This window comes from Styela clava, chromosome 12 (assembly GCF_964204865.1).
Source record: "Styela clava chromosome 12, kaStyClav1.hap1.2, whole genome shotgun sequence".
NCBI classification, from domain to species: Eukaryota; Metazoa; Chordata; class Ascidiacea; order Stolidobranchia; family Styelidae; genus Styela; species Styela clava.
Window position 1 is genome coordinate 12087231 of NC_135261.1, and position 26659 is coordinate 12113889.

The following is a 26659-nucleotide window of genomic DNA, read 5'->3' on the forward strand; positions in this document are numbered from 1 at the left end:
TTTGCCGCATGCAAAACTTGGCTGCGTTTTTCTTCATCATTGTAGACTTCGTCAGGAAATTTATCAGTATAAATGAAGCACAACAAGGACGATAAGGCATACGCAGTCACACCATGCAATTGAATCGAAAGCTTTGATAAATTTGGGTCTTCTGCTGCTGATGATTGTAGAATCGCCTCCAAAACCCAAGAAGCTGCCGCAACAACGCAGCTGTGTGCCTTGAAGTAGGAACTCTCTACCTGAATGTGCAAATCGCAGTACTTGCCACTGAGAAACTGTTTATACAGCTTGCTACGAATGTTCAACTTGTCCATTTTATACAAAGTTGTAGGGGAAACCCGATAACAACGCAGAGTTCCCTTCAAAAGATCAAGAATGCGAACAACGGCCGCGTTTCACATACAATGGGTGGTCCCAGAATGCAATGGCCAATCTGCTTTGAGCATCGGGCACATGTTTATCTATGACATGCGGAAAAAGTGTTTCAAATTTTTCGATATTTTTTTTACGTTTAGTGAGCATATTTTAAAATGTGTAGCAACTAGCAACCATTCTCAAAAAATCTCGGATTAAGTTTTCGAAGTATATATAAAGTTGTGAAAGTAAGATTTCTGCATTTTTTAAATTAGCAGTAGAATTAAAAAGAGAGATATTCTGGGATTGGTCTACAAAAGTAGAGTTTAGGATGCATTCTTCAAATCTTCAGAGTGCCGTCGTAAGGTAACGAAGCATTGACAAGGCAGAGCCATAATGGCTCTGGACAAGGTATGGGAAAATAGAATTTGAATAATATGGTATACTTTCGTATCGTTTTACTTTTGGTAACCTTTTTTTAGTTTCAATTGAAATATTGATTAAATTTATGTTACAATTGTTTTTTGAAAACCGAAAACAGGTAGCCTAAAGCCAAAAATTATACTCAACGCCAGTTGTTAGCGTGTTTTAATGACTATATGGAAATTAAACTGCACCATGCACATTCTGCTGTTAAAGTAAGATAGAATTTTCATATTTATCCTGGGGGGAGGGGAGAGCCGATAAGCCGGCTTAGTAATATGGCGACCCACGGCCTCTTTTCCTGTTACCAGTCCATGTCGGTTATGGCATTAGTTAGCCAAGCTCCAATAATTATCCTATGAACCAATTATTATCCTAGATAGTCGGTTAAATCGTATTTAGCGACATATTATCACGTACGAGCACAAGCAGACGTCGTTGGTGTTTGGTCGCGCGCACTCCCTCAGGAATATGGGAGATTGTACTTTGAGTGAAGTTATATGTGATTAATAAAGTGCCGAAACTACGGAGACTATAAATTAATGTAGGTACGTATGGAACGTTTTGTGTTAATGTTGTTGATCTTTCTATGGCAGCGTTTCCCAAACTGTGTTCCGCGGAACACTAGTGTTCCGCGATCGTCTTCCGAGTCTTCCGTGGAAAAGAAATCAATTACGTCTAAATTGGTCGCCACGGCGATTTAGTGATCGTGAAATTGTCACCCATCTGACCGTTCGACATCGCTTTAACGTCGGCCTAAAGCGGACTATCTTGGGCAGGGTAGTGGCAATTTCGTTAACCATCGGCCTTGCTTTTTTACTGTTACGTTCATTATCAAGTTTACAGCAATCCTTTTAGCTATAGGCAAACAAGTTGGTATATCTAAATAATAATAATAGTCTACTTTTCTTCCTCCATCTCTGCCTAGTTTTACTTTAACGTTATTGAAAAAAATACTCATGTTCGATGAACATGGTTCAGCAGATAAATACACTGCATGTCTGCAGTTCGCGAAATTTCGGCAAGTACTTCTATCTCCATTAGACGTGAAATTAGAGGCAATAAACACTGCGGAATGGAAAGTAAATGACATAGAAAGATAAAATGAATTTATGATTCACATACAAAGCATTTAAATTAGGCAGCGGTAAAACATTTATAATTATTGCAACATGTAATATATTCAATTCTATTTTAGGTAACACAATTCTGTTAGTTTTCGCGGCGCATTTGGCAACTCGCAGCGGCAAACCCATGGGGAACCCCCACATTATACACAGTTTTTCTTCAACAATTTTACCCTTTCCTTATTTGGTGTTCCGCGAGGCGAGATAAAAAAGTGCAAGTGTTCCGTGACAAAAAAAAAATTTGGGAAACGCTGTTCTATAGTAATATTAAAGCTTTAGTCCGTCAAGTTCACTGTCATTAAACAGGTGCAAACTTACGGTTAACCGGGAGTACTAGTCGCAATATGATAGCAATGCGCCATGTATGTAGGCTATGTATAAGAAATATGCTCTCTCGGGACAAATATCGGCAAACACGATCATTGGAAATATGACAATTAGAGAGAAGGATTGGGAAACGGAAAAGTCATGTTTTTATACCAGCTAGGTCTGTTGTATTTGAATATAGTCAATAGGAATAAAATATCCCAATATTACAAATTGGACAGGCAGAAACAAAAAGAAGATCTTATCCATCTGGTCGGAAATTCAGTTGATAGTTGAATAGGGACGATGGCGGTCTGTGAACAAAAACATATTTGATGTAGAACAGTGTAACATCACATGAAGGATCATAAGCATATGTACAAGCTGCTGGAAGTACACGGAGTACTTGGACGGAGTACTTGGAGCCTACGTGGACGCCGCGAATATGGTTATGGAAGAGTCCTTTCGAATTATTAGTAAATGAAAAAAAAAATGTCGGGCTGTTCCTCAATCAAAAATAACCGCACGAAATGCGACTTTCGAGAAAGCTGTTTCGATTTGAAGATAAATAATTATATATATATATATATAAATGTGCAGTACGAAAACAGGAAACCGCCGTAATCTAGTATTTGACCGATATATATATATAAGTACAGTTGACTTTGAGTTAAGAAAGTACAGTTGAACTAATTTTGCTTCAGTGGACGTCGAAGCGGCATGATTTCTTCAACGCATGACGCTATCGTCGATTCGTGGTGATACTTCACATAGCCGTAAAAGATTATTATTCATGTGTATCTTGAACCGAATTTACTGTAGAACACAATGGCGAACGAATAATTTCAAGGTTACATCTGCAGATTTTGTAATACAAGCTAATGTGAATGAAATTTAGGAACCATGTTTATTCGTTTTACGACAGTTTGTGATCACTAGTTTCAGCAAAGCATAACTTGCTTTTGTTTTCATTCCGTAAAGTAATATTTATATTAAGGTGATAATTCTTTTTTCACTAAACATCAATATATACTGATATTTTGGTTTGAAGTTTTTCTTTTCAACCCTACCGAGATATTGTTGCTACAGTGGTGTTGTAAATACTTTATATGGTAACAAAGAGGACCAAATCTATTTACTTTGAATACATTTTTCAAATGTAGGAAAAATGTATAAAATCAAACAAAAACGACTACAGTTGATATAATATAGTTGTAACATCACATATATGAAAATCGCTTGAATTGTTCCAATTCAAAGAGTACTTTCCATATAGGCACTGTGAATAAAATGAAGAAATGTACAATAAAACATCGGCTTCCTATTTGTTTATTTGGGCCGAGGGATTCGGTCAGTATTTTGTGGCCTAAGACAGTCGTCTCAATGAAACATTTTTACATGTTTTTCACTTTATCGTCAATATATGTCGCTAAAAATAAAGCCCTGAGTCTACATCACAATTCATATATACATAACTCATATTGGATGAAATAACAAATACATTATCAATCTCTATGTTGTATACTTGGTTGAGGATCAATATTGGGTTTTAGAAATAAATGATTATTTAAAAACGGGTGCCGCTGCACGATAACAATATTAGTTTTCCGCGTCTCCCTTCACCCTCTAATTCAAATTTCTTCCTATATAACTTAATGTAGCCTACTTTGTATGTTGTGAGTTCTTTTTCAGCATGGTAAAAAAATGAATTACTGATTACTAAAAACAACTTCGGAAAACCTTCAGGATGATTTGCAAGGTTTCATACTTTAAAAACAGAGGAAATCACTTTGCTAAATCGTTTTGTTATTCTATACATTTTTCGAAATTCATTAGTATATATATATCTATTTTCGGATATTTAAAAATAGCTTTTTAAGTAACTCTTACAGAGTTATATTAACGACAACGAAATGCAAATTCAAAATTTCTTTGAATATGTTGGATCAACCGGATATTATCATAAACAATTATATGTGTTGGTCGGCCTAAGTTCGATACCAAACTTACTTATTGCCGTACATTTCGTTTTCACGTTCTACGAGCCAGATTTTCACTGCATACCAACAATGGGTTGGAATTTTACACTTTCAGAAAACGTGAGTAATTAGGATAATGGAATATGTTTATCAATGTTTCGCTGAATTAGAACAAAAACAATCCATGTCCAATAAATTTGTCTAAGTTACTGGGCACGATGGACTGGTGGTTAAAACGTTCGATTACGAACTTTAATGGGTCATTACTTAGAAGTGGTCTTGTTCGGAGTCAAAGTCGTATTTATATATCGCATAAGCAAATTGTTTGTAAATATTGTGTTATTAAAAGCAATGGTTACTTTGTAATATGCGATGTAATGAATATGTACCGCTGATTATGATAATGTAGAAGGGAGTGATAAAATTACATTACAAATTGCAATATTACGTTTTAATTAATATATATCTATTTCAAATTTTTGTTCGCACGCTCAGTACGCGATGAATTAAATTCATATGAAACAATTTCCAGGAAAGGATGTAATAATACTTTTTTAATTTTTAAGATTTCTGAGGAATCTTTCAAGTATATGCTAAATACCTCAATACCGCTGTTACAAGATGCAACGGGAAATTTGAAGAGAAGCCAATGCCTAATGTACAACCTTACCACTCCACCCCTAGAAAATGAATCGCCGGTTTGTTGATATAGCCTGTCAGGAAATATCTAATTCTATGTTGTCATATAATGTATTCAAGGGTTTACAAAATCCATTATTCAGATATAGAGTAAATAAATAATATGCATTTTCGATTAGGACTTAACTTTGTAGATATTTATAGTTTCATTAAAACATACCAGTGAGCAAAATATATATTACACAATAAAAAAAACTGTTATTTTCTGATTTTTTTTAGATCGCACCTTCTCCTAACACAACTGACGTCATTCCATGTGTAAATGGATATAAATATCATTTCAAAGATTACCAAACAAGTTATCTAACGGAAGTAAGATGTGTTGTTCGTTGTGTGTATTTCTATTCCACTACTTGCAGATGTTCCAGTGTGGCCCAACAAAAACCTTTAAAAAATTCAAACATCGGTCATTAAAATAGTCAATATATTAGTAAATATGTGAAACCAACAACCTTGAATTGATGTCTAATTTTTGTAAAAAGAATATTACAAGGCACACAAACAGATCTGAAAGAACAGAAAAAACATTAATAGCATTCTTGTTTCAATAATACATTCAGAATCACTTCTATCCATATATAACCACGGACTATATTTTATTCAATCTTTCCAAACATCGTTATATCGACCTATAGCCAACCTACTTGGTATCATTGAATAAAAAACTGTCATTTTTTTTAAATGAGAAGGTAAATATTTTGTTCTCCGTACATAAATAAGCTTTCACTTTTTTAGTTCGACATCGTTTGTGACGACTCATGGAAAGCTCCTCTTGCTGTCTCTATATTTCATGTTGGGATGGCAGTTGGGTCCTTATGTGGATGTTTAGCTGACAAGTACGGAATAATGTAGCGTTCTAGTTATTTTATAAAAGATCATAAATTATACAACATCCACGTCTGATTAGATTTTGACCAGCATTCCGTCAAGGGTCTAGTTTGGTACGAAATAATAATCTGAACTGAAGAATGGATTACGGTCTTTATGTAAAAAATACGCCAGTTTTTAGGTATTTTGTCACATATATATTGTAAATTGTGTTCAACATCCCAATTTAATCAAAATATAAACACCATTTGCGAATACTCAAATTCTGAACAGTGATCATTCATTGGACAGTTGAACAGTGGATCACCCATGAAAATTATCTGAAACTTAGCATTACTTTCTAAAAAAATACCTCATGATTCTGTATTTGACATTAAAATAGCATATAATACCTGTCACATTTGTCTTAGATTCGGGCGTAGACCAGTCATTCTCTGGACCGCCATGGCACAGGTTGTTAGCATGCTCCTCATGTCATTCTCCTGGAACTACATATTTTTTGTATGTTGTATATTTGTATCAGGAGTCGCATCAATTATGAACTATGTTCCCTCCTTTACATTGAGTAAGTAATAGCAAAGCAAACACGAAAAGAGTAAACGAATGCCACATAAAGACATTCATAAATTAGAATAAAACAAGTTAGAATTGTCATATATCTGTTTTAAAACTTGGTTTGATAAACATAGATGAAAGCAATGGGTCAAGAGACCTGGCTGTTTCAACATTACATACCCATTTTGCTAGACTCTAAAACGAGTCTATATAGATTAGGTGATGACTTCTGGTTGAATTCTGGGATAACCAAGATTCTTAAACTAAAGCAATAATCTGTCGAGCTAATAGTTCTAACTATGAGATAATAAATATTATGTCTCCATTGAGTGCAGAGGGCCAATGCTTTAATTAAAAATATATTTCAGTGGCTGAAATGTCTGGGATTGAATGGAGAAATTTCTTGTCAATTGGGAGTTGGTTCACATACTCCTGTGGTTATATCTTTGCTGCTGGATTTGCATATTTCTTTCAAACCTGGAGATGGCTTCTCAGAGTGATTTCGATATTCAGTTTACTGATTTATCTGCCTTCGTTTTGGTGAAATCAATATTTTCTTTCAAATATATGCTTTCTATTTCTTACATATAGATTATAACATTACGCTACACAAAATGTCAAACTGATATAGGCTAATTCCCAGATTCAGTTTTGCACTATAGCTAGGAATATGTGCTTGGGATTTTTTATTATCATGTAAGATTCCTTCTATTTTTTGTTTTGATTCTAGTTTGTTGCCTGAATCGGCTCGTTGGCTACTGACTAAAGGAAAACGAGATGAAGCGAACAAAGAACTTATGAAGATAGGGGCATTGAATAATAAACTATGTGATATCCAAACTATGCTGAAAGTATATATATAATTTTAATTTAACGAACACGAAAGTTTGTTCACGGGAAACATTCCTCAAGTATGCCCAGCAGGAGATTATATCAACGATTTCCACAAAATAGTCACATTATGACATTGAACGAAATATAAACGTTCACAACAATTCGTTTTTTTCGCATTTATCTTATTTCTAGGCATGATTTTCTTATAAAGCATTATTCGGAGTCTTCTTCGTCGTTTGTTACCAAGGTTTTATATTTGCACCTCAATGGTGATACCACTTTACCACATCTGGAATCACACATGAAATTTTTGGACAATTTTAATAGTGTCTTTCTGAAAATATTTTTTTTCATATAATTTGATATTATTGTTAACAAGTCTAACCGTTTCTATCACTTATTTTCTTAATAAGGAAAATCCTATCGAAATAGATGAAGAAAAGTCAACAGGATTGTGGAAGTCACTAAAAGTTATGTTCAGGAAAGAAATCAGGACGAGATGCTTGGTAGCGTGTTTTTCGTGGTGAGTTATAAACGTTTCGGCAATGTTTATGGTACTCCCGAAGTATGTGAACCAATATGGCGGACACCAGAACGTAATATGTGTACCAGGTTAGGGTTAGGACATAATTTCAGGTACAAATACTACGGAAGTCACTTGGCTAGTCCCCGAACACGTTATAGAACTGCAATATAGAAAATTGGAATAAAATTAGGTCCCAACCCTAACCTGGTACACATATAACGTTCCGGTGTCAGCAATCTTGGTTCACATACTTCGGGAACACCATGTTTATTACATCGTTTGCATTGTATTCAATACGACCAATCGGGAAAAAACTACTCTGACATGGAATAAATACAACAGATATATATATATGTAATTTATTTGGTGGCTTATTGGCGATGTTGATTCTCTCTATCTCCATTGATTGCGTTGTTGCGCGTTACACATTAGTATTCATCTTATTCATTTTAAATCAATTTTCAGTTTATAAGCAATTTTCATATTATATAAACTAAATTATTTTCAACTAAAGAGACTCACTTTATCTACCGATATCTTAATTTATAATCGTACGTACCTATGTCTTTGCATATAACGATTCCTAGCATGTCGAATTATTTCCAATTTATGTTAATTTTAATGTATATAGCCTGCCTAGTTAGTTTTAATCAAATTATTATTTAAATTATTATTTAAATTATTATTTAAATATATATTGGGAATTAGTAATATATGATATAAGATATTATCTTATATAAACTACATGTAACTTATCATACTATTACAGGTTTGTGGCATGCTTTGCGTACTTTGCAATCGCCCTGTATTCTTCATATTTCAGCCAAAATCTCATATTGAATTGCTTATTTTCTGGACTTTCTGATTTCCCTGGTTTGGCTATGGCTTACTTTCTTGTCAAATATATTGGACGTCCCAGATCAATCCTAGTCTCAATGCTAATCAGTGGAGTGTCGAGCTTTTCCCTGCCGTTTATACCAAGTGGTAAGTATATATTCCGTTGGGTGGATTCGCAGTCGCACAAATGTAATAACTGCTGTGTGAATCTAGTTATAATATATTCTGGAGTGAATGCCATAAAGGCAACCAAAAAGAATTCAGGTCTGAGATTTGAAGCTGGATAATATTCAGGATTTATATTTGACGTTGCAACTTGGTGTTTTACCCTAAACAACGAGTGTCGCCTGAAAATAACAGAATTCCCGAATAATTAATTATCTATGCATATTGGATGCGCAGTACAAAATGAAGTGATCCCCCTATTTGTATGTTCTAAAAACTTTCATTCGTTTGAAACTCTAAAATTATGGTGAAGTTAAGGTAAGTATTATTTTTTACTATACAGATTTGCATGTCTGGAAAACAGTAGCAGCCATGTTTGGGAAACTTGCAGTTTGTGGAATGTTTTATATTGTTTACATTACGACGGCAGAAATTGCTCCAACTCCACAAAGAGCAACAATAATGAGCTTTGCTTCGACATGTGGACGTATAGGAGGATTAACTGCACCTTTTCTTATGTATGCAAGTGAGTCTAAATTCTCTCACAACTTTTTTTATGAATTTTATTGCAAATAAAGGTGTAATCCGGAAGGTAGTATGTAGGGCTGGGCATTTTCGAATACCTTGTGATTTCAGAATCGAATCGAATAACTTTTTCGAATCGAATCGAATCTCGAATACTTGATAATATATAATTTTAAGCGACTTTATTATAGTAATTGATCCTCTCAACAAATGAATTACTGAAGACATGGAATAAATCACCCAGATAGATTACTGAGCGTTCACACAGAATAACAAACACGTTTTATCAATAACTCACTACAGAAAATAGTCATATGTTAGAATTTCGTTGAATAAATATGACTCTAAGGAAAAAAAAATTGGGAAAAATTGGGAATTCACCTCGACCATTAGCGGAAAGATAAGAACAAGATGGCGGTGATTCGAAATTTAGCTCTGAACCGATTCGAATAATTTACTATTCGATTCGATTCGAATATTCGATTCGAAATGCCCAGCCCTAGTAGTATGTAATTTTGTGTTGGTGTATCTTATTCAGAAAAAGGACACAAAAGTTTCTTTGCAGACTAAAAACTTCTTTGCAGTGAAATGAATTCTAAGACTAAAATACTATTTTGAAATATAATACTTTGTTTATAAATTTTTCTCACTGCAGGTAAAATTCAAGATGTAATTCCTTACGCTGTAATGGGAATATTAGCTGTAATTTGCGGCCTATTATCAGTTTTATACATCCCGGAGACAAAAGGCGTTCCAATACCTGATACAGTTGAAGAGGCCGCAGCAAATAAAAGGTAAATGTTGATATGAATAAATTATTTCATAGTATATTTTTATGGATAAACTCATGATTGCTGTACAATTCATTGAAATGTTTACTTTGGATAATAGTTGTTACAAGTTTCTGGTAATTTTTAGATTCTACGGTTTCAGTGTTTTTAGCAGACCTGATGGAAAGTCAATCAAGACGGCTGTTGACCCTAAACAAACTGAAACACTTCTATGAAAACTGGTGACAAAATTATATACCAGCCTTTACCTACTTTGACAAATATATTATTTCAACATCGCATAGTTTGTTATTCCAAAGTCAATCACAGGAAATTTAAAAATACCATTTCAGTCCCAGCACAGTGAAAGCCAAACTACGACTTTTACAGCACCGGTTTCTATACAACCATATCGCCACGCCATTTTGAATTTAATCAAAGATTTATAGTTGACACATTTGTGGCAAACTGTATGGTATCCTCAAAGTCAACCCTGTTGAAGTTGGTCACAATTCCGTCGCTTACTTAATTTTATGGGTTCCACGCCACACGATTTTCGATTCATTGCACTGTGAATAAAGCGCTGGCATAGAAGTTGTGCCCGAGATTTTAACCTACAATGCCAACATAAAGTGCAATGCTGTAACAACTTGATGATCACTTCTAAAACTTCAGTTTGAAGCATGTTACCAGGTTCTACTAATCCCATCGAATGAGTGAGTACCTATTAACCGAGCAAATGTTGACAACAAATGTACCAATTGTACACACGGAAAAAAGGATATAAATGGGGCATTTATTAGTATATATAAGTTGGTAGTTTTTCGTCCAGGGTAAACCCACTAGTTTGAAAAGTAAACGTTTCAGTAAATGTAGCTCGCGTTGACGTATTGCTCCAATGAGTAAAAATTGTTCACATGATTATTCAAGGCGCATATCATCGCCCGGCAAAGATTTATGCTGATTGATTACATTGTTTTTGCACTTCATGTACTTTACTCGTGACTAGATGGATTTTCTGCTCTCATGGAATTTGGACCTTTTATATGTTGTGAGTGTGGCTCTATCATATATGATGTGCAAAGTGCTATGGCCATGATGGTTACGTGACTGATCACAATCATTGCAAAATACAATCGCAGAAAAAATTTATCCATCATTAGAGCAATTTTCTTCCACTCGTTTTCCATTTCTGAATCAATATTCTTCTCTCTTACGTCGTTGATTACATCTTTCATTGTATCCAAAACATCAGTTATTTTTCCGAAAATTTCAACCATGTCTGTGTCATTTTTGAGTTTCTTTTTATGAGATTGTAAATTTTCTTCACGTTTATCTGTCGTCCTGTGAGACGAGTTTCTATTTTGATCTGGGAATCGGTTACGTCTTTTTCGAAAAATAGGTGCTCTAGATTCACTATATGTACATTGTGGTATGCGAAATAGAGATTTATCCTCGCCCGTAGGACCACCGTCTGCCCTAATTTCATTTCGATCGTATAGATATTTTCTGAAATGTTTTTTTTGCTAGAAAGAACAAAAAAGGTATTATTTGACAATGGAATAGATTCTTTTCATAGTTATCTCACAATACAAAAAATATCCTATACAAATATGAATTCAATAACATAAAAACGAGATTATCGGTTAGAGACCGAAGACTTATCGATCGAAAGTTAGGGGATCCCCCAAAACAGCGCTCTTACTCCATAGTGACACCTTGTGTCACATCACTAATTAATTAATAACCTGCTAATTATACGACATAATTCATCCAAAATCAATAGGCTTCTGGTAAGACATATGATGAATGCACATGCAAAATCTGGAGCAGATTCAATCTCGCTTTCGTGAGATATCGCGTGCATCTAACAGACAGACAAACAAACAGACAGACAAATACCTATCAACATACTAACCGATTAAAATCGATAAGTAATTAGCCGCGTCACTTACCGGATACCGATTCATGCTTACTTGTGAACCCATTTTCAAAGGTGGAGTTATACATTCTCTGAACAGTGATCCATCACTAAGCGATCCTGGCGAAACATCATTTACACATTCATCGCATCTATTCAATCTTGCACTTCTTTTAATTGAAAATACTCTTGATCTTTGGTACGGGGGAGAAGAATGATCGCCATATAAATGCAGTTTGCTGTGTCGAAAATGGTATTCTCTCTTATTTATAATTCTACCGCCAGGTGGCGATGTGTGTTCATCTACTTCTTTCAAACACGACAGCATGACGTTACATAAACAACTCTTTGCTACGCGCGGTCGTGGAGATTTGTCTCTATTAGTGGATTTTTTATCGGAAATTCTACCAACACCTAAAATAAAATGAGTGGACAATAACAAGTGTAACAACAAGAAGATAAGTTTAAAAATGCTTCCAAAACGCTTTAAAATTCATTGATTACCCGTTGCTTGTTGCTTGTGGGTTGTATAGAAGTGGGCTGGTTTTGACATTTTCTAGCAGGTATTATTTATCTTTTCTAATTCTCTTCTTTATACTTTGCGCTGTTAACATTTTTAAATTATGTGATAGAAGTATCCGTAAACATTATTCACTCTACCAGATTTCTGATCTCCCAAAAAATCTCTAAATTCTTCGAGTTGAGTAACATCAAAAAAGCAACAACGACCAAGTTGAAACAAAAATGTTTTGATCCACGTCGGAACCGGTTTACACGGATGATAATATAACCGAAGTACAAGAACTGTCATCAACAAATTTACCGCAAGTAGGAAGATACATATCACGTAATACGTCCCTAAAATGAAAATATATGGTATCAGTTAATCAAATTCTTTCTATAGATGATGCTTTATTCATAACATTTTTTCGTCTTACCTAAATAAGGTCCAGTCGAAGCTGGAAACATTTCACAAACTGTTAGAAGAAATACCATAAATGTCAAAAGTATTGTAATCTGCAATCCTACTCTTTCACCGCTATCTGGAGGAAGAAAAAATCCCAGCAGAGCAATTGATGTCAAAAGGATGCTGAATAATTTAAAAATAAGGAATAATTTGTTTTTTCATTATTTTGCTTGATAGTGGCTGAATGTTTTGAGTTTGTAGGCTAGACATTGGGTTCAAGCTTTGGTTCGTCACGCCAACCTCCTCGAAAAAAATAAATATAACAACCCGAATAGACTATCCGTGTAGTCTTTAATTAATGCTCCAATCACTTAAAATAATCATGTTTTCATCTATCAGTAGTAAATTGTTTTCCCAGAGTCTTGTTAGAAGCAAAGATGCATGCGGTTTTTATTTATGAGAGGAAATGAAATAAAATGAGCATATAAGACTTATGGTTATGGTGTTCTATTTGATCAACATCAATATTGAGCAATTAATTATAAAATAGTTAATCACTCAAAGGGCTCTGTCACAAATTCATAAAATGTAATCGTTTTTTCTACCTTGGAAACATCATGCTTTGCATGTAGAAAGATGAATTTCTTCTTAGTGTAACTGTAAAAACAACTTCTGGCCAGTCAGTATAATCAGAAGCAGATTCCACCATTATGCTCGAATAATTTGCAGTCTGAACAAAACGATCGTAAATAGTAAGTACTTCAGCGATTCATTTGTTTCGAAAACTAATCTCAGAACAACCATTATTTGATAATCAGTTAAATATAGGTTATTGTAAAATTCTCGCGAAATAAATCATGTAATCGTATAAACCTTTGAAGAATGAAAATTGAAGTAATATATATAGGTATCATAATGTCTTTCTCTATGATATAATATGCTTGTAATAATTATTAGAATACGAAACTGAAAACCAAACAGCTAAACTGTTAAACTAAAAAAGTTTGAATAGAAATTATAAACAATGGATAAACTAAAAAAAATATTTTGTGTAAAGCATGCCGTAATCACTTTTTAACCTCGGAATACTAATATACTTTAAATACAACGTCAAATGCGTACGTTAATCATTATTAGTTAATTATATTGTCATATTCCCTTCTACCTCAATAACTTAACGACACCGTAATCCTAATAAAGTCGATTACTGCCAAAATTATTGAGTGATTTTCATGAAACAGTTTAAAGGTTAACATGCGTAAAAGTTGCTGTCGCGAATAAAACCATTTTTTCGTAAAACATGTTTATCAGAGTGACCGGATCATGAGCTTATTGATTCAATATCATTATTCATTTTATATTTCTGAAATGCAAATATATTATAATTTTAGGTGATGTTCTACAGTGTTTCTGATATATCACCAGTAAACCAGTATACTCTCGGTCGATAAGTTGTATAAACAATACTGGGATATAAATCTCACATAACAGAAAAACTTAAATATTTTGCTTCAAGTTTCTAAACATGTTGTGGAGAGTTTGCGATAAGAATTGATTAATCCATTCTTCAAAATTATCTTTATATATTTTTTTTGCGTTACATTAATATTATATGATCGGGACTATGAATCAGGAGTTACATAATGCCTTGCCCTATATTGTAGTCAAATGCATAAATTTGATAGCAATTATCGACCCGAATCGAAATAAAATACCGAATACATGGAGTATTTTCTTAGACATTGAAGTAAATGTTTCCTATCTTCTAGATGCTAAAAAAGCGGCCTCAATTTTTTCCAAAACGATTTCTGATGGAATTATAATCAGAATCAATTTGATGAAACTGTCTCAAGACATCTCATCAACAAAAATGTATAAAGTTTGCCAAATGTAGACGAACTTTAGTTCCCAAATACTAATACGTGAGAATAAGAGAAAAATATTATTGCAAATTTTAAATATGCATGATTTTACAATTATTTTCGAAACACATTACAACATATTTAATTCCATTCTGTGTTACTCATATCATACTTTTTGATTGAAATGTTTATTTTTTACGGAGGATAAGTCCTATATGATATACTATACACGATACACTTCCCATCTTCCACCTCATTAAGCGCATGCGTCAAACCATCAGGAATATAAATAGAGCCAATAACTCACTGTCGAAGCAAAAATTTGTATTTCGTATTCATAACAATCGCAGATATGTTAAATAAATTAATATACGTTATGGATTCACAGCTTGTAAAACAAAAAATTGTCAAATATTTGTCATTTACATAAGTGAGATTTGTCACATAAGCTATACCACCCACCTGTATTTTGACTCCAACGTGTTGTAGTTTCCATTCTCCGGTATTGACAAATACTTGAATATCATTCACCATCTGCTCAGTTTTCCTCTCGGGCATGAGAGATATCTTGGATCCAGGATGAGTCCATGAACTGATTAAATATAAGTAGCGTAATATTCTAAGTTCAAGCATTTTACAAATCTTTAGGTTTCTTCAGGTTTGGCATATTAAGATTAAGTGAAGGATTCTCAAACTTTTAGTGTTGTCGAGCCCGTGGAGAGTTCGACTAATATTTACGAAGCCTCACAACAAATTTATAAAAATAAGAAAAAGCGTTTCTTTCCGATTAATTTTGCTGAGAAAATTAAAATTACTTCATTTAATCACTCGGATGTATTTGGTGCTTGTATTTAAAAAATATTCAAATTGCGATTCAATTTGTTAATAGAATTATTACAGGCTATAAATAAATCTGAATTTTGTTGATAAATGATATTAACGCTGTAAATTTGACACTCGACTAACATATCATTGGAGTAGTGTTGAAATGTGACAACAAGGCGGTAATTGAAATATGACATCATCGTTTGGTATTTGAAAATATTCAAATTGCGGTTCAATTTGTAAATGGGGTTAATACAGGCTATAAATAAATTTAAAGCCTTGTCAAGCTTAAATTTACTACACTAGTTCGACCTTTCCATAAATTGACCGATTGCCAAAACTGAAAGATATCAGTAATACTCACACGCTTTTAAAGTAACCAAAAATCACATATAAATGATACACATTTGTCTTATTTTGTGAATTTTTTAAAATCGATCTCAACTCTAAAAAGATTCAGTATTATTACAGAAAATTAATAGATATACAGTAAAAGTATCAATAACAAAACAAGTATTGAAATTTGGAAAGATTGGTCCCTTAGTTTTGGAGAGAGGCGATCTTGTCACACTAACAAAAACAGCAATTAAGCAAAACGATCCATATATATGGCTCGTGCCAAATAATTATAATACTGTACTCTTGAAAATTGCCATTACTTTAACCATGACTCCTCTAGGGTAATATACCTGAATGTCAGTGTACAATGCTGCACATCGAATGGGAAATGCATTGTATTCATTGAACAAGTTGTTGTGAAAGACGTAGGTTCGTGGTACTCGACATGGCCGTCGTGATTGACTTTCACGAAAGGAAGTCTTGGGGAATAATCTTTTGTTCCTGTTCTGAAAGAAAAATAGATTAATATAAGATGTGGTTATTTCCGAGAAACCCGAAGAAACTCGCCCGTGGCCTGAAAAGTGACGTTATTTGATAAATAGGTCGAAAAAGAATTTTGTATAAATTTAGCTTCTTTCTCTTAATACAAACCTGGTAGGAGCCAGATTTTTTTTAATTTCTGAAAATTCTGTGTTAAAATCGATGGAATGCGAGCTCCCCTAAAAACTCAATTTTGCTAAATTTAATTAAAGGAGTCGAATATCCGATCTAAAACTATCGATTCTTTCTCGAATCAAACGTTTTTATTTTCATTCTGGCCAGCCTTGACCCGGTATGAAACGCTAGACTATTCGTTATATAGATATAAGTTATAACGCTTTGTTCATATACGGTAATAATTGATAAAATGCATGAGGGTGAAGCTCAACATCGGTGTCGGTACGGGCTTTTACCTCCGAGTTAGCTGTAATATTTTTATTCACGGACAAGCGTGACGGAGGCATTCAATGGGGTGGAATAAAAAAGTCTTCCCCTCCAATAAAAACGAGACAGCAAAATTTAGTGAATTATTGAGTTCCATAGGACCCAGAAAAAAAAAATAAAAATAAAGGAACAGCCTAAGATGAACAAAAACAATTGAGCAACCCCATACATAGGTCCAACATTCAGCAGCGCAGCGTTATATATTGAAATTATTAAATTCGAATTCGAATTTTTTTGTGAAAATTAAATAAAGGTTCAGGTAGTGTCATCAGTTAAACTCGATTTTTCTATTATTACCACAGCGATCGATAAAATGTGGACGATAGTTTGCTTAACGACAATCCTATTGATTTTCTGAAAAAGAAATACTTTAAAGTTTTACTATAATAGATTACAATCAAATTATTCTACTATACTATACATTTTATAGCCTAAAATGGAAGTACGCTTTTCAATAAAATTGTCAAATTTTGTTCCCTTTTATCATTCGTTTAAAAAGTTAAAATTGTTATGTCTTATTTGTTATATCTATCTATTTTATAAGAGCCGTTGAATGATCATATAGCATCGAACTAGTGAATGTTGCCCGAACTTTGACTCCAGTTACAATTATTCTCATGCTTGAACATTGAGAATTTGTTTATTTATATTTTGCTGGAGTTGACGCTTAATTAACTACTGGATATTTAAAAGGTACCGGTAGCTAACTTTAGAATAGTTTAACTCAGCTTTTCGGCACCGTTTTCTGAATCAACTAAAACTCTCCCAAAGACGATTTGACTGTGGAGTGGAATGATTAACACATACATTTTTGACAAACAAGTAAAAACTGGAAAATGGATGTTTCCCGAGCCTCGATTCCCTTTTTTTTATTCGTAACAATTACAAATCAACAATAAGTTATCAATGACATAGCAATTGAAATTTATGTCGCCGCTCAGACACTTCTTTGGCTCAGACAGGTAGTTTTGCGTGTTATTTTCAGTTTTTGGTTGTGTTTCCAAATCCGTATAAACATTCATTTGAATGTTACCACCTCTCAACATTGAACTTTTATAGATGGACATGAAGTCGCATTGGATGTGACTTAAAAAATGTGAATGAGCGATTCAATTTAATTTACAAATTGATTTGTGTTCAATTTCAAACTTGATTGGAATATTCGAGCACAATGTTAGAATCGTGGTATTTGCTAAACGTTGTTTTTACTGCATTAAAATTTTCATACTTTCATAACTTTGGTTTCAATCAAATTCGGATTAAGCAATTTGCCAACGATAAATTGCGTTTCAGTTTTGACAATATCTTCATGTTTTATCTTTGATGTATTGCCGTTAATGATGAACTTTCTAATAATTCTCGCGCCAATTTTTGACTTGATACCCATGAGACTATTGAATCGATATTTTATGACGTTTAAATGTCAAAATATAGAAAATAGCAATTTTATGGCATGAAATAGATTACTTTGCCGACAAGCATCGATATTTGCCACAAAATTTTTTTCGCTGTAAGAAATTGTACAAAATTCTCTGGTGTTACGATGTTATCATATTGATTGTATTTATCATTAAAATGTTGGGGGTTCAGCGTTTGGCGAACTACAGCATTATCGCTGAAACGCGCCAAAAAGATTGATATCACATTAGAACAGGGATCACATTGTGTGAAGAGTTTACAGATAAAATTAATAGATTCATCCGTACATAACGGATTTTAGTTCCAGCTTCATTTTTGATTCATGCAACCAAATATATCAACATCACATCACTAATAGTAGGAAATAAATTATAACAAACTCTTCTTGGAGGACGATATCTGGTCTCCAAACCGATTCAGCTGGCAGCCATAATTCTTCAAGTCCTTGATGATGTTCTGGTTCCCAACGAAGATAAATGTCTTGCCAATGCTGAAAGGATGCGTTGTAATTGTTAAATAATATGTAAATTTCATTTGAAAAATAAAACACATTTTAAACGCTTTTCTTACTACCGATGTAGACACTGATAACAGAGGTTACATGAAGCTCAAATTTAATAACACTTCCCATTTACTCAAAAGTAATTCAGACTAATGCAATGCTTTTAGTTCCACTTCCCATTTACTCAAAAGTAATTCAGACTAATGCAATGCTTTTAGTTGTATTCGCTGGATTTAATATCAACTCAGTGGTATATGTGAGGTATCTAAAACATTGATTTGCAGTGATTGGCGTATTATCATCTCACGGATGACAGAACGTTAGTCTGATTGCTATTTAAAACAAGTTTTTTGTGTACGGAGAGCTTTTGAATGAATACATTAAAAACGAACCTGTCTGTACCAGACTAGGCTGCTCAGAATCTGATTTTTTTCGTCCATGTCCAAAACTTGTCGATATATAACGTCAACTTCAACCTCGAGAATGTCAGTATCATTACGTACAGGCCTCATTCCTTTGTCATACCCCGTCATTAAAAAGCGTTTCAAAGCATAAAGAGCTGTATTAGTCCCAGATAATTCGTGGACAGTATCTGTGTTTATCAAAAGAATAAATAAAGAATAAAGAAGCTGTTGAAAAAATTGGTATATTCACTTTCCAAGCGGTATTACGTGATATGTATCGCTCCGACTAATCTATTTCATATATTTATTATTATGCACAAAATAGTTGGAGGTCATGTAACTCAAAAATGATCACAAGATAATTTGTTAGTGATATACAAAACGCTGCATGTTTTTTACGGGCACCGACATCTAATTGCTGCTTGTGAAGATTTTATTTCAAATCCAGCGCATCCAATTACGAGAGCTGTCAAATACTAAAAAAAAATAGAAATCTATACATAGAAGTATTACTCGTAGTACAAAATAATATAACATCGCTTTGATGTAACTATGTCATAGTTACATTAAAAAAATTACATTCAAGAAAGGTTTATGGCGCCTACCGCAACTCATTCTTTTAAGCTCCGACGAAATGCAAACTGCAAAGATCCGTTTATTCAAAATCTTCTCATCGCTTAGCAATTAGGTCGGGGTGGTAATGTAAGTAAAACACCACTTATACCAAGTTCAAAAAGAGTATTGCTAGAATTTACTGTGTTGTCTAAATTTGATTCCTTCAATTATTCATACCTGGGTTCTTGTTTTTGTCGGATGTTCCTAAATTGTTGCTTTGCAGTTTCCCAAGTCCGGGGAGTGAACTTTTTGCGATTGATTTTCCTCCACTTGATCTTGACTTTGCACTGATTCTAATAGATCCTGTTTGAAATATTTTTATCGTAATTGTAATTAAATATAGGGAGACAATAAGCATGAAATATTGATGTAGGTTCGTCTTTTTGTAAAACAAAAAGTCGTTACACTAGAACAATTTTAATAGGCATTTAGGACAACCATGGTCTTATAAGTAAAAAATAGTGATTATTTAGAGTGGCAAAAGATGTAGCCCTAAATCTTTGAAAGTATATTAATTTTTGTCACAAAGTATATGGAAATTTTATTATATGATGCACTTAGTTATGGGTAATTTGTTTTCATAATTCTTCAAGTGATACTGGATTGAGTTATTGAGTTAACCTCCATTCTGGTTTGAAATTTTGGATCTGAGGTTTTTCACAACAAGACTTTTCAAATATCGTTTTTACTAAAGTTTCAGTAGGTTATTTGGGATGTGTTTTTTTTATAATCCTGGATCGGCCAAAGCATAAAGAAACAATTATATTTCAATTTTATTTCGCATTGAATATGTTTTTCTCAGAGGTAATATATTTCTTCATCTGACTAACAAGAAAATATTTGCTAGGTTGATGAATCCCAATCAAAGTATTTACTCTTACTACTAGAATTGAACCTCTGCATCAATTTGTATTGTTCTAATATTCCCATATTCTATTATTAATAAGTTTTTAATTTTATAATGAAGTTAACATTTGACACATGCAGACTATACAGCTTTTGTAGCTTCCTTCATTAATTTACTGCCAAATTTTAGTCAATTTGTACTGGTATTCGTGAACAGCGCTGATCGGTATTTTTACCGTTCCTACCCGCTTTGGTGCACTGCAATTCTCAAAATAATATACTCACCAGAAAGTATCAGAATAGTAAATATAAGAGCCTTGAATTTTCCTCTGCAAAATATTTTTCGATCTCGTACATTCTTGTCCATGTCGATTCATTATTAATAAACACACTTATTTTGTCAAAAATCAGAATATTATTAAAATTATTAATATTAATAAAATGATCAATTTAAGAAATTAAGGCATTAGTATAAAATTAACATTACCGCTTTAGAAATTTTCTGAAATCATTTAATTAGCGCAAAGTCAAAAGACATTGACACGGAACTACTGCTAAAATTTTACAAAATGTCTTCTTTGCATGCTTTTTCTCGGAGATGCATCGACGATGAGCGCAGACTTCCATTACGGTGTAGTCATTTGACAAGTTATAAGCCCATTTCTCTGCAAACAAGGTGGTAACAACTTGAAAACGTTTATTTATTTAAGTTTTGTTTATTAAATTTCGAGTATCGTTTTATTACGATGATATCAAACTGAAATAAATTCTTAAAGAGGGATCGGGAAAAAAAATAAAAAATTTTGTTGACCGACAGGAATTTCTAGTATCAGGCGGAATAAACATCCAAATATTTGTCAGAAATTCCTAATCTTGTAATTAATAAAAAAAACCTTCTTACCTCTACCTATCATTCACACACAATTGCGCCAGGACCAGGATTTCAACCTCTGCAGCATTATTTCATTGATCCTGCTCTTATACTGGACGTGGAAACCTTTTGGGATTTGATTCGACAAAATGCTATTTAAGAAAAATGTCTAAAATTTCGATCTATTCGTGACGCTTCTCGTTTAATGTGACTTATATTTTTGCAAAAAACGGTCTCAGATTAATTTAGATGAAACTAGTTTAAAATAATAATACAAAATTTGCTCAATCGAGTAAAAATCATGGGTTGCATAGCAATTGGCATAAACTTACACAGTTTTGTATCTTCAGATAAAGTGAGTGCTTGATTGGAATTTAATTTTAAAGAAGGAGCATGATTTTAAATTCATTTGTTATGAAAAGAATTATTTTTTACATTATGTGCTCTATTTTTATATTGTACAGTGTGTTATATAAAACGGCATTCATCAAATTCCTGTTGGTATATTTTCACCGAGAATTATTTTTCAATGTATATTTGGTGGAAGTCATACATTTTTTGTTATTCTATAAATACTATTAGCAATAAAGAGTTTCGTTTCCGTGTTCTGTCTGATAGTTTATGTAGTCTGATAATCTGTGATGCTAATTAGGTAGAGAAGATTTCTAGCCTTTAAATGATTGTGCCTTCCTGGTTGAAGATTTGCGTCGTAGGTAAAATAAACCCCTATTACGTCCTCCCAAAGTTCTTGCGTAGCGTTTAAATCCCATTACGATATAAAGTATGAACGCTACATGCTTTATATCTAAAGGGGTTTATCTTGTTTCCATAAACTGAATTATTTTGCAAAAATCGATAGCATTTGCCTGCATTAATGGATAATAATGCACCGTGAATATAATTTTTAGAAGAAATCTCGTGAGTCTCTTCTCTTTTCTATATATGTTTGATTTTTAGAGTTTTTTATTTTTAAATAGGTATGACGTATATCGATCGATTAGTGTAAGCTCTTGAAATTTGATTTACACTGTTAAACACATTGTAAAATAGCAAGCATTTTACAAACAATCATCTTTCCTAATAACTGATTTACTTAAGGTTTTACCAAACATGGCACGAAGATGAATCATGGCTAACGACTATGAGATAAACCATGTCAAATATATAGTTCAAGAAATATCTACTTTTATTTAGATGTTGTATATAATCTCTGCTAGGTTGGTCAAACATGTGAAAGTACCGAGTAAAACCACGTGCCATAAAAGAATATACGCTGTCTCAGGTTCCGCATTTTCAGCACCACCTTATTTGCTTTTGCGCGGTGGGTCCGTATGAAGATTGGATTGAATCACTTCTGTGACATTTTTTAAGCGTTGTACCAAGATTTACAAAATCTTACAACGTTGCAATTAGTACCAACCAGAACCATTTTTCACTATTTCATGGTTACTTGTACCTCAGGTCGATGCTTGTGCCCTACTCACTTATAATTGCTGAATGATTAACATCTTGAAATAAGTGATTTCACCAAGAAAATGGCAGTTTTTGTGGGGGAGTGACGCATCAGAGGACTAGATATCCGGTCAGATGACGGAATTTTTATTATGTAATGAAGGTTTGTAATTTATCGATTTTAGCCTTTTTTCTTTTTATGATCGATATTAAATTTTTTTAGTTGTAAATACAATATGTATTAGTAGCCATTACGTGCCATACTTTTCTGCTGTGTAGGTCAAGTTTCTGATAATGATGCCCCTATATCCTAATTCAAAAATACTTCGGGGGATAAACAAATTATGGATGTTGTTATACAGAGAATGAATGGTTTAAAAGTTTAGTAACAGAAATGTTCAATGCTGATGAAAGATACAACTGCCCTAAATCGTGAAAAATATGAGGGATAACGCGACCTTTACGGCTTGGATATGCTGACCCCTACAGCGTTCTGCGTGGGTCGGCTTCCCCTATGGCCCTCCCCAAGACCCGATCCTGATTGTAAGCATGAGTTTACTTACTGTTGCATTTTTATTTACATAGATCACCTTTACAATCTAATAAAAAACTCGCTTTTCAAAGCTACAAACTTCATCTCCATGCCAAAAATAGAACATTTTATTGATTGATTGTTCAAAAAGCCTTTTTGCTTTACAATACGGTTTTGCGGGCATTTAGTGAATAATATGATTTGTGCTGAGAAATAACAGTAAATTTATTGCATTTTTACATTTGACAAATTATCATAATTACAAAAATAGCAATTTCCTTTTTTGGGAAATGATCTGTCACTTTCAAGTGAAAACAGGGGCGTAAATCCTAAATAAGTGATTAATATTTCATAAGATGAGTGAAAGCGGCAAAGGTATCGAGAAAAATACAGATCATAGAGTAAATTCATCGATGGTTTCCCATTATTTTGTTGAATATTTATCATTGTTGACCCTAATTTGAAGGATTTTACAAGACAACGGGCTTTCTAGGGACTTTTGTGACGATTATGAGAAATTAAACGTTTAAGGTGAATACTCTGCTGATATGTTAACTCAAAAACTGTTTTTTTTTTTGGAGATCTAATGACTTTGCCGAGGATCGTAACTCTTTTTTTATATATATATTTATCAATATATAAAACACAGTTGATCGGTACATCTACAACAATATTAATCACTCATATCAATAAATACACAATCATAATTCATCATATAAGATAATCAATTATTGTGGTTACATCTTAAAATTTTCCATTTTGGTATGCAATGTATAGTGACAATATTTCCTATTATTATATCAAACACAGTTGATCGGTAGGGTTACATCATTATTAACCATTAATCACAGGAGTTATGCATGTACAATCATATAAATACCATCATTTATGGTATCATTTATATATCTTAAAATTTTCAATTGTTGGTCATGTTTTATTATTTTGCCATTTTTATATGCATTGAACCGTTCAATTTCCCTCACTTCATACAGATATGAGGTAAAGACATTGAACAGTAGTTTCTTTTTCTGTATCTTCAACGATATAGATAAAACCGGGCAGCAAGAAGTATACAATTACACAATTTGTTATAAAAATTACAAACATATCCCAACATGCAATCTCTTTTGGAAAAGTTTAAATTAATTCTGTTTTTGAATATATCCACATGTTCAGAAATTCTCAAAACTGTTGAACAACTATACAATCATAGAAAAAGTGACTAGTAGTTTCAACATTAGAATGACAGAAATCACATAACTCTGATGAAACAAGTTTAAATTTATACAATCTATCGTTTAGTGCTATGGCACCATGAAACATATTCACATAATAAGATTGCTATTTAGTACAATGAAAGATATCCATATACAATTTATTCTAATTAAAATCACTCTTTAAAAAAATCAGATCTACCCATTTTTTTTGATTTATCATGGGATATAAATTTGATCAGGTTCAACTTTTCAAAGATACTTTTATTTACTTTTCCTGATTCGAATGTTTCAGAAATAAAATGAGATACATTCTCTTCATGGTCACCTAATGCACTAAAATCAATACAGTTTCCAATATTGTATAACCAATCAATCATCAGGGAAAAGTCCAGTGAGGCGATGATAATTTACATACTCTTCATCACTATATTGCATGCCATATTCTTATGTCAACTTTCTATAAATAAACAATTTACCCACATTTGTTAAGTGTCTTACTGCTTTTATACTATGACCATACCAAGGCTTGGTAAAAAATTGTTTTCTGGAATAAGAAATACTTTTGTTGCACCATATAGGTTGATCAAAATTTGACATTTTCGTATCAAAAGGCGCATTTTTACAGAAATCCCAGTTTTAAAATACATTTCGTATGGATGTCAAAAGCAAATACTCTACAACATATGAATTTGAGCTCAATTTTTCTTCAAGCATTGCTCGAAAACAGTATTGGTCAAGCACTTCCATCTCAATCAATTTCCACATTAAGTGAACTTCCTCATTTAAGAGTGTTCCAGTGTATATCATTTTCTGGGCAACAACAACATTTTTATATCTATCATATTAATACCTCTTTTTTCTTTGGTGCCGTCAAGGTATTTCGTTCGATCTGCTCCCAAGTTGAACCCCATACCCCCAACTATCGTAGCCATATCCCAAATAGTACACTCGGCAAATGTACTATAGTCATCTAACGGATGTAAAATATGTATTTGTGACAGATAAAAATTCTTAAAATATCAAAAATTCTCTTTACAAACATTTCGTCACGCTAATAACCGAATTGCGTAAGTCATTTTTAGCAGTTTTGAGAAAAACGTAAAAAACTTCCTAATGAAATTGCTATGCCATTGAGAATCAATAATTTGCCATAGTTCAATTTTTCGATCGTAGGCGGATTCAAGTTAATTTGTATGACGCAGTCAAGTGACGTCATAATGGCGCACTGTGACTTAGGCAGAAATGTGTCTATGACTAGGGGACATACGCAATTTTGCAACTTGACTATATGTACCAGTCCTGAAAACAAAACAATCCAAAAATGAATGTAATTCTTAGTATATACGATCTCTAATCCCCAAAATAGCTAACCTGTTTCAATTACATTATTTTTTATGTTTAAAAATATATATTTCAAAAAAACACGCTCTGCACATCCACCGAAATAAGACTAAAGTTAAATATAAAGAATAAAACAGCAATGTACCCTTATATAAAAGCCAACCAAGGTGAATTGGATTCAGACAGTGAATATCACAAGTGCACGCCTTCCTATACTGTAGTTTAAACTGAAATTTATAAGCGCTAAGCTAGAATCTGAGATGCAAAAACTCGAAAATCCTTCGCAGAGGCTATTTTGCCTTTGTGACGTCATAATAGTACCGCGTTAACAATGATAATTCATTATGACGAAACAATTAAACAAATTTGCGTATCATACAAAATCTTCATTTTTATGGGTTTCGGAATTCTTGAAATAAAATCTGAGTTAACAGACAGGTGCGCAGCATTACATAAATACCTATTTTATGAAAAACTCAAAACCGCCAAAATGACTTAGGCAATTCGGTTATTAGCGTGACGATTTACGACTGTTACATTTTAGGAATAAGTTGATGTATTTGGGGTCACAACATTTCTGAGTAATGATTGCGAATATTTTTTTTTTTCTGATGAAACAAACACGCTGCATACGAGGTTTGTATTATTCCGGTTCATTGGTTAAGTTGCACTCTGTGACCAAATGCAGTTTTTT

The 26659-nt window shown here is 33.1% G+C and overlaps 2 protein-coding genes across 2 annotated transcripts; one reads left to right on the top strand and one right to left on the bottom strand.

Annotated features, from left to right (window-relative positions):
• Positions 1–4050: 4050 nt before the first annotated feature.
• LOC120330403 (organic cation/carnitine transporter 2-like) lies at positions 4051–10204 on the top strand. The gene is made up of 12 exons (XM_078118730.1): positions 4051–4309; positions 4756–4887; positions 5108–5200; positions 5624–5724; positions 6127–6281; positions 6640–6811; positions 7002–7122; positions 7519–7628; positions 8401–8615; positions 8977–9159; positions 9814–9952; positions 10077–10204. Exons 1-12 carry the CDS (start codon positions 4124–4126, stop codon positions 10162–10164), a joined length of 1695 nt encoding a protein of 564 aa, XP_077974856.1. The 5' UTR covers positions 4051–4123; the 3' UTR covers positions 10165–10204.
• Positions 10205–10903: 699 nt separating this feature from the next.
• On the bottom strand, positions 10904–20919 carry LOC120330405 (5-hydroxytryptamine receptor 3A-like). Its single transcript, XM_039397369.2, has 11 exons — positions 20838–20919; positions 19884–20009; positions 19080–19279; positions 18566–18675; positions 16133–16288; positions 15081–15210; positions 13362–13486; positions 12788–12939; positions 12510–12707; positions 11905–12263; positions 10904–11454 (listed from the first exon to the last, which is right to left on the bottom strand). Exons 1-11 carry the CDS (start codon positions 20917–20919, stop codon positions 10924–10926), a joined length of 2169 nt encoding a protein of 722 aa, XP_039253303.2. The 3' UTR covers positions 10904–10923.
• Positions 20920–26659: the final 5740 nt, after the last annotated feature.